This window comes from Erigeron canadensis, chromosome 9 (genome assembly GCF_010389155.1).
Source record: "Erigeron canadensis isolate Cc75 chromosome 9, C_canadensis_v1, whole genome shotgun sequence".
Classification (NCBI taxonomy): Eukaryota; Viridiplantae; Streptophyta; class Magnoliopsida; order Asterales; family Asteraceae; genus Erigeron; species Erigeron canadensis.
The window spans coordinates 25840026-25855782 of NC_057769.1; the positions used below are offsets into that span (position 1 = coordinate 25840026).

At 30.5% G+C, this 15757-nt stretch overlaps 1 protein-coding gene across 1 annotated transcript; it reads right to left on the reverse strand.

The window, feature by feature from the left end:
• Positions 1-1377: 1377 nt before the first annotated feature.
• On the reverse strand, positions 1378-2856 carry LOC122582727 (E3 ubiquitin-protein ligase ATL4-like). Its single transcript, XM_043755149.1, has one exon. It carries the CDS (start codon positions 2773-2775, stop codon positions 1612-1614), a length of 1164 nt encoding a protein of 387 aa, XP_043611084.1. The 5' UTR covers positions 2776-2856; the 3' UTR covers positions 1378-1611.
• Between the last annotated feature and the right edge of the window lie 12901 nt (positions 2857-15757).

Genomic DNA, 15757 nt, shown 5'->3' on the forward strand with positions numbered 1-15757 from the left:
TCGAAAGTATATCGAATGACATCTCTAATGAAATAGTATGAAATTTTAAGAACACCCATATAACTTTTATAATATATCGATGTACGGTTTTTGAGATAAAAGATTTTGAAAGAATTAGAAGAATAGAATGATTTATGGGGGAGAGAAAAAGTTGTAGGCATTAATGTATGGTACATTATGTATTATCATTTGTACATCGTTGAGATTGAAAATTGAAAGTTAAAACCTTATTTCCTTTATAATATAGTATAGATAAATGTTGTTTCAAATAATTTTTTGCAATTAGTTTTATGTGACGACGAAGGTGGAAGGTTTTTCTTTTATGGAGTCTCTAGTTCAAACTCGAACATTGGTGTTTGATTATATTACTAATTGACTTGGAAAACTAATTAATATATATTAACTAAATTTAACCATAAAAAAAAGTTCTATGATGTGAAAGAAAGATTTATGTTAAAAGCAAGATCTACAATACGATACGGAATATAAAAGAAAGAAAGGCGTATAAAACTTTGGCTTATACAATGTGCAGTACCATCTTCACTAATCAGAATTAGATGAGGGTAAATATTAATATTAATGTGTCTAGTTATAAGCAAAAACACAGGAAAAAAAAGGGATGTTCACAAAATGAGATTACATTTAATAGTTTTGGTTTAAGATAACGATGATAGTTATTAAGAGAATTAAAAGTATACTGCGAATAAAGACATAAAAAAGGAGTCACACTGGTGCATGTATATTTTAATAAAGACAATATAACACTTTATAAACAACATAGGTTAATCCACTTTTCATGATGATTAGCTAATAAAACGATTGAGTTCTTTGTGTTTTTCATAGAAGTTACAAATGCAGTTTAGTAAAAAGAAAATGAATTATATATGCCCCATAATTACAACATCGGACAGAATGCACACTTTTGGTCGATATCTTTTACCGTGTTTAGTAGTCTAAAGATAAAAATAGCAGCTGATATTTATAGAATTGTTACTTCATTAGCCTAAGTATTTCTAGATTCTCTAATAACAGTATATGATATCCTTCCCTAAAAACAGAACCATATAAAAAAAAATTGACATAAATGAATTATTTATAAACAATACTCTTGTTATAGTTATTTAGGTGAGATTATATTAACTATCAATAACTAAAAAAAAGTCAACACATTATTATGACCAAAAAGCAAAATTCCAAAACTAATTAAAGATTAGGTAACCAAATTTAAGGCTATAATTTTGAAAGTTGAACAAGAATTTCTACCCCAAAAAGTTTCGATCTACATCCTATTTTTTCGATCGAATAAAATCTTCAAACTTGTTGGTATTTTTAATTACATTAATCAAATTTAAACATTTTAATAAACTTAAAAGAGACTTATAAAACATCCATGTTAATTTTATATAAAAAATCTACCAAAATTATATATCCAAATCTCACCTTTTGCTATCCACTCTGCCATAAACCATTTAATGAGTGGTAATAGAAAAAAATGTCGCTTCCATAAAAAGCAAAAAAGGAAATAAAAATGAAAAATAAAAATAAATTAAAACAAGTATTAGTATTGACTCTACCTTTCCTTCTTTTTTTTAACTTAATGTAAATTTACAGTTATACCCCTGAAAGCCACCGAAAAAGTTCACTAATCTCTTCTCCAACCCTGCTGTGATTAGCTTCAAAATCATCTACCATTTCACTCCGGCGACTACTTCCGGTAAAAAACCTCCCAGAGCTGCGAAACGACTGCGACCGCGAAGATATCGAAACCGACATTCGATCAACATAATCTCTTAGCCAATTCCGCCGTCCGCTTTCCCCAACCTCCGCCGCTAAATTCTCCACCGGCTGGTCCGGGGCAATTAAGTCTTTATCACCAGAAATTTCCCTCCGATGAATTGACTCAATTGGTATTTCATGAAAACTTTGTTCCAGCACGTACTCGTATGAGCCAATATTGTACGAACGCCGTCCTGAATCAGACGGCGTTCGTCTTTGACTCACGCTTCCGATCTCAATTCGGAAGCTATTATTGTTACTATTATCATTATTATTATTACTATTACTAACATTCCCCCCATTTTCGGAATTTCCAAAATGCCCATTATTATTTCTGTTTCTGTTTCCGTTTCCGCGAGAAGCAGAAACAGAACGAATTTTATTAAACACGTCCGCTTCACTCGGGTTAACACTCGACCTACAAAGCGGACATGTTTGGTTCGATTTGAGCCAAACATCAATACATTCCGTATGAAAAGCATGACAACATAACGGCAATAATCTCAACTGATCCACCGACTCAAATTTCGACAAACAAACAGCACAATCTCCACCAGCAATATTTCCAGTCAACGAAGAAAAAGTAAACATTGGAAGCAAAGACTGTATTTTATTACTATTATTGTTATTATTGTTGTCAAAATAAATAACGTGATGGTTTTGGTCGTCGTTGGGTTGACTTTCTATATTTGTATTATTTTCTGATGAAAATGAAATAGACCGTACAGCGGACCGGCGGTTGCAACGACGAGAGAAGAAACGTAAAATGAGGTAAATAGAAGCTGATATAATTATGGCGGATGCGATGACAATTATAACTATGATTATAGATGTTGAAATAGAAGTTGATGATGATGATGATGATGAAGATGAAGGGGGAGATATGATGTTATTTGAAGAAGCGGCGGCGGCGGTGGCGCCATTGTTGAAAAAAGCGGCGGTGGGGGAGGTGGTGGTGGTACCGGTGGTGAGGAGTGGTGGAGAAGAGGTGGTGGCCATAAATATTTTGGCAGAAAATGGGGCGGTGATGACGTTTATATACAGATAAATGTGTTTGTATATATATATATATTGTGTATGTATATGTTTTGTGGAAGTTAAGAAGAGGGACACCGGTAAATGTGTGTGATGATATAAATGATATTTGACTGGTCACGTGATATGCACATGTTTATTGATTTTGTTTGGTTTGGTTGAGTATATTTGTATGTGTCTTGGTTGAAAGGTTTTGGTGAGAATCATATCAAATGAATATATGTGTGTGTGTAGATTTACTTGAATATTTATTGAGATTATGGTTTCTAGTTTGAGTTTCATGATATGGAAATTTTTTTTTGGTAATTGGTTATTAATGAGGGTAAGTTAATTTTTGGTTCATATAAATAGATTTATTCTCATTATATGTCAATATTCAAGAATCAACGTATTAATTTATGTATAGGTCTTTTTGACAATGTCATATTGAATAATGAAAGATGTGTATAATTTGTAGTCGCTCACTTGCTCTATGTACGATCCAAAGACAACAGAATATATTAAACATATGTTCGATTCGGTCAAAACAAAACTAGAAGAAAATGATGGAAAAGAATTTGCTACGTATGTGAATGTTGTACTGTTTTTTATATTTTCATGTACTTAAGATATGTACAGTGTATTAGTTTTAAAGGAAAATAAAATATCGTGATATAACAAAAAGAGAAAATTACATTTTTCGTCCTTCAACTTGGCAAATTTCACAGTTTTGACCCTAAAGTGAATTAATTACAAAAAACCCTTAAAGTTGGTCGTTTTTTTCATTTTACACTCCGCGACCTAACGGAGTTAAATTTTGGCTGTTAACCCTTACACGTGCCAAGCACGTGAGGGCATTTCTGTCATTTTCTCCTTTAGAACCAAAAATGAAAAAATATACAACTTCAGGGACCAAAAGTGAAAACATATACAACTTTAGAGACCAAAAACGTAAAAAATCTTGATCTGGAAAAATGAGTTTTTATATTACACATGTCTTTTTCAACTCTTATCTTTTTCTTCCTTCATCATCCTCATTCATCCAAAAATCCAAAATTTACAACTCCCATCTTCTTCTTCCTTCATTATCCTCATTCAACCCAAAACCCAAAATTTACATCCAATCTTAATAAAACTCAGTTACAACAACTATAATCCTACAAATGCTAACAAACATCAATTATATAAATATGTATATATTAGTTTTATATATTTATAGATTAAAAAAAAATACAAAAACTCAAACATACACTACAACCACCACCAAACTCCGGCCACCATTACCTCTACCAAATTCTGGTCACCGTGAGCACAACAGCCATCATTATGTTCATCCTTCATCGCCACCATATCCGCCTATTACCACCACCACTATATACAGTGGCGGACGTATAGCTTAGGCATGGTATACATTTACATACCCTTTGACTATCCAAATTAGTGTAAAAAATTTAAATTGAGTTTTCTTTTGTATTTCGTATAGAATGTATATCCAATGAAAATGAGGTACATACCCAATAAAGTTGATGAAATTAAGTTTAACTCATCACCACTTCATGAGTCATGCGCCACGTTCCCACTCTGTTTCATTATTGTAGTCTGAAGTTTCCAACTATATATATTTTCATATTTTATATATATTTATCACTTTAGGAGTTCTAATAGTTAGGATTCTAGTTTCAGTTTTCAACTAAAAATAGATTTGAAGGTTTATATTTATTTACGAGTTCTTTAACAGGGATGTGTTATCACCTTTTAAAGTTAAATTGTTGTTACGTTTTTGGTCCCTAAAGTTGTATATGTTTTCACTTTTGGTCCCTGAAGTTGTATATTTTTTCATTTTTGGTCTAAAAGGAGAAAATGACGGAAATGCCCTCACGTGTTTGGCACGTGTAAGGGTTAACGGCCAAAATTTAACTCCGTTAGGTCGCGGAATGTAAAATGAAAAAAACGACAAACTTTAAGGATATTTTTGTAATTAATTCACTTTAGGGTCAAAACTGTGAAATTTGTCAAGTTGGGACGAAAAATGTAATTTTCTCTATAATAAATGATATCCTATGATATTTGGTTCTACTAATTAATATAGATGGTATCTATTAATAATTGCTTGTAAAATTTTATGTAAATTAGAGGGAGATTTTTTGGAGCGGCTAAATATGTTTATTTAAGTAAATTTTGTATCACTTTAAAAGTCCACGATCCAAAAAATAAATGACATTTTATAACTTAAAAACATGTTTTGGTGGTATATAACCAAATAAAGAAAATGTACGATAGTAATGATCATCATCCTATGTAAACTTTTATATTTTCCAAGAAAATTATAAAGTTATGATACATCACATTTGTTTAGACAATAAAGTTTTCCTTGCACTTATCTTTACTGTTACATTATAAAATCATTTGTTTCTTTTAAATTTTTTTAACTTTTTAATTTTTCAATAACGTACACCTACTAATCTATATCTATATATATATATATATATATATATATATATATATATATTACATTATAAAGCATTTGTCCTCGTCAAAAGCTTTTACCTTTCAACTTTTTAATATTTATCTCTCTCTCATCAAATCTCAACTACTCATTTTTTTTTCCTCCATAAATCATTTTATTCTTCTAATTTGTTCAAAATATTTTATCACAAAAACCGTACATCGATAAATTATAAAAATTATATGGTGTTCTTAAAACTTCATGCTATTTCATTAGAGAAGTCATTTGATATACTTTTGATGAAATTTTAAATCCGAGGGCGAAGCCCGTACGGCTAAGACATTTGGCTATCACACTCTATGACCTATCACCCTCACCATCTCACCGCCGCAACGCGCATGTATTTTCTCTCTTTATATTATATCTATACTATATTATAAAACAATTTCACTTTTCAACTTTCAACTTTTCAACATTCATATAATACCCTTAAAAGAAATCTCAATCACTAATTTTTTTTCTCTCTTTTCAAATCTAAACTACTTATTTTTTTTTTTCTAATTCATTCAAAATGTTTTATTTCAAAAACCATACATTGATAAATTATAAAAATTATATGAGTTTTCTTAAAATTTCATACTCTTTCTTTAGAGATGTTATTCGATATACTTTCGACGAATTTTTACATCCGAGGGCGGAGCCCGGACGGCTAAGACATTTGGCTATCACAATATACGACATATCACCTCCTTTACCAATCATACTCTATAACCTATCACCTTTACCATCTCACACTTACAACACGCGAATACTTTATCTCATTACACTTATGACTTTATGTGGCTATCGATCAAGTAAAATGTATAATAATTGTAGCAAGTTTCTCGACTCATAAAATATATATACTTTTCTTGTCTTATTACACAGATTATCTTCAAAATATAAAAGCTGTTGTGTATAGTACTCCTTAAAGTTTAGTTTTCACTATAACAATTTAAAATGATTAATACCATTATCTCTGAAGATAAAGTTCGAAGGATTCGATCCTTACTCATCTAAAGACCGAAAGTCCATTTCTTATGATATTAATTAAATGTATATATACACATCACAAACAATGTGTATAACATCCTTCTAAACTGCTGAAGTAGAAATGACCATCTATTACACTAGACTAGACCAATTAATTTATAAGCTACGATACTGAAAATTTTGTATAACACGCTAAGTGTTTTCACCCTGATTTTTTTTCTAGCTAGTTAATTCAAGTAGTAACATTAAAAGTTTGGTTACATAAAACAAGTGCAGGGATTTGAATCTCAAAATTATACACAATAATAACTAAAAGTATATATTTTATTGCAAAAACTATAAGTGCAATAATAATTGTTACGTTTTCAATGTGTATAGTAGCTTGTGTTCATTTAGGAGATGTTTATAAGTTGAGACGTTGAGTCTATTATGTTGTCTTTGTACTTGACATCCACTATTGTTGTTTAGTTTCTACACTAATTGTCGGCTTTTTTTGCCCCTCTCCTCTAAAGTCTAAACATGACCGGCCACTACACAATTGTTGATATCGACTATATGTTGAAATAGGCATTTCTACTTTGAAAGAACTTTCGAGCGCGGACCCGGTTAATACATCGTATGCTAGACCGGCCTCCCGTTGTTGAATCGCGACACAAAGTTTCCAGCGAAGTTCACCTTAAAAAAAAAAAAGGCTCTAATGGCATCAATACTGGCTAGAACCAATTACGAGCAAAGCTTCTAATGAGTTTTGGAATTCATGAAATACTCGAAGAAGTGAAAAGGTTGGATTTTATCTTGGTATCAATAAATAAATATTGAAAAGAACACAATATATATACTATATGTCCATATATATCGTTACGTATTTGTGGTGGAACATAACCTTTGATCAGATATTCTTACAATCTTACACGAAGAAATAAATTGTGTGAAAAAAATAATAAAATATGTAACATCATATTATCTGTAGTGGTACGATACATAGTAATTCAATGAAATGAATAGCATAAGTAGTAGGAAATTCATAATGTTCAAAAAAAAAAATAAAAAATAAAAAAAAATGGAAATTCATATTGAATGCCAAAAACAATGAAATAAATGCAGAGGATGTAGAGGGTAACACATACATGGGGGTGTCCAACCTCTAAAATTAATATATAGTTTTTGAATATTCTGTAGATAGTTGTAATTTAATGATGTGTTGTGTTTTTGCTCAAACTATTGTGAAATTCGGCTTTTGCGACCGAAATTGTGATGATTTTTGTTTTTGTATAATTGTATGCAACTTAACCCAATAATCGAATAGTACCACACTACCTCTAGACCAATGTTGGATCATTTTGTGAATGATGAATTCTTGAGTATGACAAAAAGCAATACTCTGCTTGCTTGTTCTCATTACAACCAGTAGACAAGTCGAACAATGAAATCCGCACAAGAACAACTACATAAACTAGGTCTGGAACTAGATCAGCCCGGTCGCCAATATAGGTAACAACGACACATAACAAAGTTACACAGACTAATGGTATTACAAGAAAAATTGTTGTCTCAACCAAAGTAGCACCAAGACCCATAAGAGACCGCGACAGATCTTATAAAAAATCTACCGAATTAATAGCATAAGCCGCGGGCATCCAATTGGGATTCTGGAAATTGTTACATAATCTACATAAACTTCTTTTTAATTAATTATATCATAAAGGCGTCATATATATAACCTATCATCGGATACACTCAATTATATTGTCGATATATTATGTTTCAGATATTGGTTAGATTTGCAGATGAAGGTGTCTAGTTCAAGTTTCTGTTGGAGTGTGATCATTTTATTATAAATCGCTTGTCCGAGAATAATTTAAGCCTACGGGATCACACGAAATGACACGGTAACTCGATAATATTAATTGATATATTAAAGTAATATATTGATTAGTTTGATATGATTAATTAAACATAATTAAAGGGTTAGTTTTATTTAATTGATTAAAGAGAAGGATTAAAATGTGAAAATCGAAAAATGGACTTGGACCTAAAGTCCATATAGGGGGACGACACATTAGAGGCTTTTTTAAGCCTTTATGTTGCTTATTTTCTAAGATATGTTAACCCTAATTAAGCCCTATAAATAGAAGCTTAATTCTTGGTTTTTCATATACTTTTTCACATAAGCAAATTCTCTCCTTTTTCTTCCTTGCTTTGAAGTGGCCGAAATTCCTTCTTCTGTTTGAGGGGTTTCGACTTTGAAGTTTAAGGTTCAAGCAAAAGGTTTGTTTGGTTTGTGATCGAGTACTAGCATACGTTATTCGGGGTGTCTAGTGTGCGATCGTAGAGGGGTTTTGCTTTAAACCCTAAGCAATAATAATATCATCATTATTATTATCTTATCGGAGCTTTGCATAAGGTACACTACTCAATTATATTCTTTGTTAATTAATTTGATTGCATATATGTTTCGATTTCTTCCGTTGCGCTTACTCGTGATTATATGGTTATTTATGTGTTCATATTCTAAGAGTTTCAATAGCTCTGGTAATCGAACTTGGATTGTAAATTGTTTTCAAGAGGACCAAGGAGAGACTAATTTTTCTACCATTAAATAGTAATAAGAAATACTGGTCCATTGTGACAAATGACAACACATATCACTTACTTTTGTTTGCTTCAATTTGTGCAATGTACGCAAAATTCAAATTTCTTTAATACAAGTAAAATTGACTGAATAAACAATTATAGTTTCACGACCTTTATATAGCTTAAATGATATTTTGGAGAATGAAAAGATTAAACAATATAAAAGCTAGTCATCTCCAGATAAAGGGGAATGATACTATAACAACATTTGGCTATCTACAACAATACCTGCATCATACAGTTATATACTGTACAATGAAATTAGTACATTTGTTGTAAATGACTAATTTACGTTGTAACAATATGATTCCCCTCAGTTAAACAACCGAATTACTGTATTATATATGTTTCCCGAGGAAAAAGAAAAACAAATTAAAATAACTTTAAGCAAAATGAGGCTTCAAATCCACTTTGCTAAACATTACAACAGTATAATGAATTGAAGTGCAGACATATGTATAAACACGTGTTATATGGTTTTTGTTACAAAATAATTGAACAATGAAATATAAAAGAATTTTACTCATTTTGTATATGCTTTCTGCTAAGAAAACGAGTATAAATTATGATTTGACTTTGATAGTCGTCTCTCAATAATATCACATGTAAACTTCAAGCTACAAGGTTTGACTTTACAAATTACACCCAATCATAATCACATGTCAAGGTACAAATTGCTACGTATGACTTTAGTTTTGATTTCTATGTATGACGGCTGGCTGAGAAAACAAACTAATTAAAGAGATATAATGTCAACTTAACATTGGTAATTTCCTTGCAAATTATGATATATGAATGAATTTGAATATATAATAGTGGGTAAGAATGTTCACCTGTGATGACTTTGGGCTAATCACAAAATGGGTGGTCTCAGGATCACAGCTATGTTTCGTTACATATATAGATGTGTACTTAATATGTAAAGAAGAAAGAAAAGCAAAAAGCTACAATCAACTGATAATTAAAACAAAACCTTATATCACAACCTTTTGGTCCCCATTATATACTTGTTATTAAAACATTAAAAAAAAAAAAAAAAAAACGTATCATAGAACTCGATGATCTAGTTTTGATTTAAACCTTTATAAAAAGGTCATATTTAACATAGATATTGTCTTTGCTTTGGGATGGGAAAATGATTAAATTCAGTTTGGTGGGTCTTTGATGTGGACACAAATACTAAATAAGAAAGTTGGTTCAATTTTTTTTTAACTAAGTTTTTAGGTATATGTATACCTATACTCGTATATTAGTGGATTAAAACATTTTTTAAAATACAACTAAATGAAAAATACAGCTTACACGTGTCAATTTTACCGCAAGGGACAAACGCTTGCAAATTACCTAACCATGGATCGCCCCCACATAATAGGGATCGACCCTGAGCGTTGTATTTAGTAAACTTTCACATATGGGGCCTTGGTATAGCGGTGGTGGCACCGAATCATTTGGTTCAATTCAAAAGCAAGTTATTAACGTTTAGGAACACAAATTAAAAAAAAGAGTTGCATGTGATGCAAACAAATATCGATCCTATTAAACTATTAAAGAGTTTCATGAATAATTCATGAACTTTCAATACGTTTTAGATGCCTATATGTACGTAAGTGAAGCTCTGTAGTTTATAATTACTTTTAGCATCACGAATTCATATGTTCCAGAAGCAAAATTTAAATAATGGCTAGTTGTGGTGAACATATTGGCATGCTCATAAGAAACAATAATGGTGGGTGGGGATGTGGGATATATGTTTCTCCTTTTCCATCAAACAATTTCTGCAACCTTCAGTTTCACTCTTGAATATATTTAAAAAAGCTTTTTTCAATTTTAAAAATATTGTTGTGCTTATGCTAAGTTATTTAACAATTACAAATGTAAGGCCATGATGCAAAGAGCTATCTTAAGCAAGTTCAAACTATTTAATTAAAAATGGGCGTATTAGACTTAAAAGTGTTGATATATATCACTGGCGTAACATAGTTGATGTGAATTATGTAGTGTTATTATTGTGTTAAAGGGCAGAAAGTTATTAGCAAGAACAACAACCTTATATAATGTGTAGTACGGAACCATTGGGTAATAGCCCAGCCACCACTTTTCAGGAGAGGTTTTGGGTTCAAGTCTTACCAAAGGCAAACTTGAGATAAACAAGGGATTATTAAGTGGATGAGAATCACCTGGACACTAGTCTGGCTAGGGATTAATAGGTACCAAATGATACATGAAATCAGTTGGGGTTTCTATCCAATTAGTTTTTCTTTTTATATATATAAAGTGTAGTAGGGTCTCATTATTTTTGATTATTGCGGTAAGTCTTGATTATAGATTGATAACAATAGCAATTGAGAGCGATACATTATAAAGTATATGTTGATTTTACAACTTTGATCAACAATCTGGTTTTGAAAAATGTTCGACACTTCGAATGAAAATGTTATTTATTTTCGAATAGTACTATTTTCTTTTTAACTTTTGATGCCAAGACTTTGAATTAATAGACAATAAACATTGTTTCGTGATATCGAACAATGTCTCAAATTTATTTGCCCACCATATATGGCTATATAATCGACAAAAATTCTAATCTCTTAAACAACTCTAATTAGAATTTATATGACTGATATAAAACACCCATATCATATTTAGGTTCCATAATTTTAAAGTGTATTGCTATCTATGGACTATACATATACAAAGGTACCCTCATTAAAGTTAGTGCAAAATAACTATTCTGACTTTATCAGGGTCTAAAGTAAAAGTCATGAGTATGAAATAAAACTGTAACAAATGATCGACACTAGCTAGCAATTTTGTAACCAGTTTTATTTCTTGCTTACTTAACATAAGAACTTCTTCTTAAGGGTTAGAAAAATATAACTTGTATATTATAACCTCAAAATTGCGCCAATTAGTTTTTAGTCTAGTGTTACCTTGCAGTGATTAGGTTGATTTTTTGCGTTTGAAAAAAAAAAAAAAAAACTCAAATATAAAACACAAGGAATAATGTAGAATGCACTAAATAGTAAGGAACCTAGTAGCTTTAAATGATGATTGAGTGCACATAAAGTTATAATGTTGACATAAAACTACTCCACTATTTCATTAACTCCACTTCAATACAATAAGGAATGTGTAGTGTATGTTGTGCAACATTTTCTTATATAAAACACATGAGATGAGATGTTAGAAATATGGACCATGAATGGTACTTTTGACTTAAACTTGAGTAGATTATATGATATCTTTTATACTCAACGAATTAAATATACTCTCATACCTAAATAGAAGACCGACACACTTTAGATAAGTCATTGTATAAGATGTCATTCTAACTCTTTATAAATGTTTTGATTGGTTAAAAAGTAGAATTACATTTACTTTGGTACACAAAAATAGTAATGTGAATACTTATTTGGTTTGAGATGGATGGAGCTTAAAGTTTGTTAATGAGTGGAAAGTTACCAACGTGAAGTGAAAAGTTTGAACGTTAAAAACATTTTATATGTAAAAAAAGGTTATTTACATGTCTGGGTTTTAGGTAAAATAAAACAAGTAATAAAGTAAAACAAATAAAACAATATGTTTTTTTTTCATTGAAAATCATCGTGCATCATGAAAATCATTGTGTATCAATTGCTTCGTGAATCTTAGTGCATCAATTTAACCATGATTTAAGGGTCAAGATCTTGTCTTACTTGTTTTACTTTAATACTTGTTTTACAATACCCAACCCCAACATGTATGCAATCATAGAAGATTTTTTTAACCCAAGTGAACAAACTAGTTTCTATCGAATCATTATGCTACTTAGTATGGATTAGAAGTACATTAGGCCCTATGGCTAAAAGGCCCACATGTTAACGGCAATGATGCCAAACTAATTTCTTGTGAGTGACTTAGGCCCAAATTCACGAACTCAAAAGAATGTTTTATTTAATTTGAGCCCAAGGGTCCAAACAGAGTTTCTCTTTTCCAAAAATATAGTTAATCAAACCCGGGTTGTTAATTAAAATTTTAAAATCATAAAATATGTTAAAAAATATATATATAATGTTTGTTACTGACCTCTTATAATTACTTGATATAAAATTAATAATTCAACTAACACAATCATAATATCTAAAACATGAATAAGTATTGAGTTAAGTAAATAAATAAAGATATTTTACTTGTAATATTATATAAGATAATTTTTCTTTTCTTTTCAATAATTAATTAATATTTTTATTCAACATGTAAATGGCTATCTTTATATATATCATAATATGAGTATATGACATCATAATTCAATAAAAAAAATTTTAAAATAAATTATGGACTTGTCACATCAAAAACTTTCTTAAAATAAGTGTAAAAAACAATCTTGTTTATTAATAATAGAGATAGAGATTTATCTTCTCTATTTATTTATTTTTAATTTCAATGTTTTATTTGCAATGTTTGAAAAATTACAGGTTTAAAAGTAAAGTTACCGAACATGGGTATCGTGACTAGTTAGATTTCTCAGATTAACTGGCCAAAGAAGCCTTGAGTGTTGCCCCAATATATATGGAAACATGTCAAAACACAAAAAGGTGCACTACTTATGAGTTATGGCCTAAAAACAATTAGTAAATTACTTTTAGTGATAACTGTCAAAAGTCATGAAACCTTTATATCAGCTAGCTTGTAGTCGCAAGTCATCTATACTAAATACACATGATCCAATACAAACTTATTGAACTCATCAATATATCTAAATCTGTACTAGCGAAGATTATTTGGCCTGTTATATTGGGATGACCCGGCCCATAAGGTGCGCGTTCAAGTCTCACTTGATAGAAGGGAAGTACTCGATAACTTCACTTTTACTACCTTGCATATATGAGACCATGAAAAGATGGCTGGTTATGGTCGAGTTATATAACTAGCTAGCAACTTTGAAAACCGTTGATCATGAAATTTCACATGGTCGCATTTTCTAAATACTCCACATGACTTTCTATAAAGCATTTGCCTAATTGCCTTTGAGGAAGGATGACAAAAAAAAAATACTCTTAATTAGCTTACGAGTCAAAAAATTAAACTTCATTACCCCTTTTTTTTAACTTTGTCTCGTATATCTTAGATTTTTCTAATGAAACCACCCCTGGGTATGGAATTAAGCATTATATTTGGTTGCTAATAATCACCCTCACTCTTACACACGGATATTGATATTTAGTCGATTGAGCCGGCCAGTCCACTGGCTTTTCAAAAAGAAAAACAAAATGTTTTGACATGATCGATCGAGTTGGCTTGGCCTTAATTGGTACAAAAGGTTGTGACTGAGTTGACTCATTAGCCGAGTTAAGCTATCATATATATTATGACTTGGTTCAAAGTGCTCGAAACACTCTTCTCACATTGTTGGAGCAAAATGAATACTTATCTTTAACTAAATAATATCTCTTTTTGAATTGAAAAGATTTCTTAATGGGAAACAACCCTTTAATTAGTAGAGTAGACAACTTTTGGTTTTGCATGTTCATGAAAGATATTATTGTGGAATAATGCATCATCTTTGATATTGACTTGTGCATCAAGAAAGTGATTATACTAAGTAACTTCTACATGTTTTTTCATTCAGGTCGAATTCGGTTTCTAATTTTGTTGCAAACGAAAATATGGAAATGAAAGGAAAAATATGTCTATCTCCTTCTTTCCATTTCAATTTCATTTTTTTTTTTTATTATTAATTCTTTGAATAAAAACTCAAGAACATAATCTATAAGCATTTTCCGAAAGTAAGTGTGAAATATGAATTATTATTTGATATACTTTTACTTCCATAATTTGTCTAGAATCCTTCACTTTTAAAGCTACTAGCCTTGTACCCGCGCGATGTGGTGAGACATTGGAAAAAAACGTTGGTTAAGTAGAGGTACCGTGTTATTACATGAATGTATGATTCAACTCAAGTGTTTTTTAGTCCGGCTGAAAGTACAAACCGCTGTTGTTTTAGAGTGAGTGTTTTTTATGTTGATTGATTATTAAATTCGGTAATGTGTGTGTGTTATTTTGGTATACTATGTGAGCAACTTCAGGGAAGGAAAGGGATACGCGTAAGGTTTATTTTTAAGGGTATTTTTGGAATTTCAGGGATAAAGTGTTTGATGGCAGAATAAATTAAAAGGGTAAATTAAAGATTTTAAATGTAGAGTGTTAAATTTTTAAGGGATAATTTTTTTATATAGATAGTATAGATTGTTCAACATACAAATTGTATTTCATTTTTTAATACAAAAATTGTTATAATTGGCACAAAAATTGTTCGAGTCTGATTATCGGTAAAGCTAATGTATAAAATACTTTAACCGTGCCAATTAAGCTGAAATCAAATGAAAATCTATTGAGATTTTAATAAAATCTAAGGTGGATATGAAGATCATAAAGCAAAGGTTATTGTTGGTTTGTTCGTTCTTAGTGGGTGGCAAATTAAATCTTTCTTTCCTTTGTGATCAAATTAAACACCATCATCATTTCTCCTTTTTACAAAAAATTATAAAATCTTCACATGGTGTTTCTTAAGCGTCATGCAAAAACTTTATCACCATACGACATATATTCATGTTTTCATATTTTAAAAAAATTGTTGTCATTGTCTTATTGAAAGATCATATATCTTGCTGATCATTACGTCATCAGAAAAAAGATGGATCCATGTTGGGATTATTGGGGAAAAGTTGAGTTACGGCAGCTATTAATTAAAATGTTTATATATGTAATTATCTAGTAAATTTAAATCTCTATGAAGACCTTTAATTAAAACATTTTACGTACTACTAGGTAATCTCCCAATCTCCCAATAATAATAAAACAACCCCCTAAATTCAT

What these genes read in the sequence shown, in the direction of transcription:
- LOC122582727 (XM_043755149.1), bottom strand. Translation starts at nt 2,775, where the DNA reads ATGGCCACCACCTCTTCTCCACCACTCCTCACCACCGGTACCACCACC.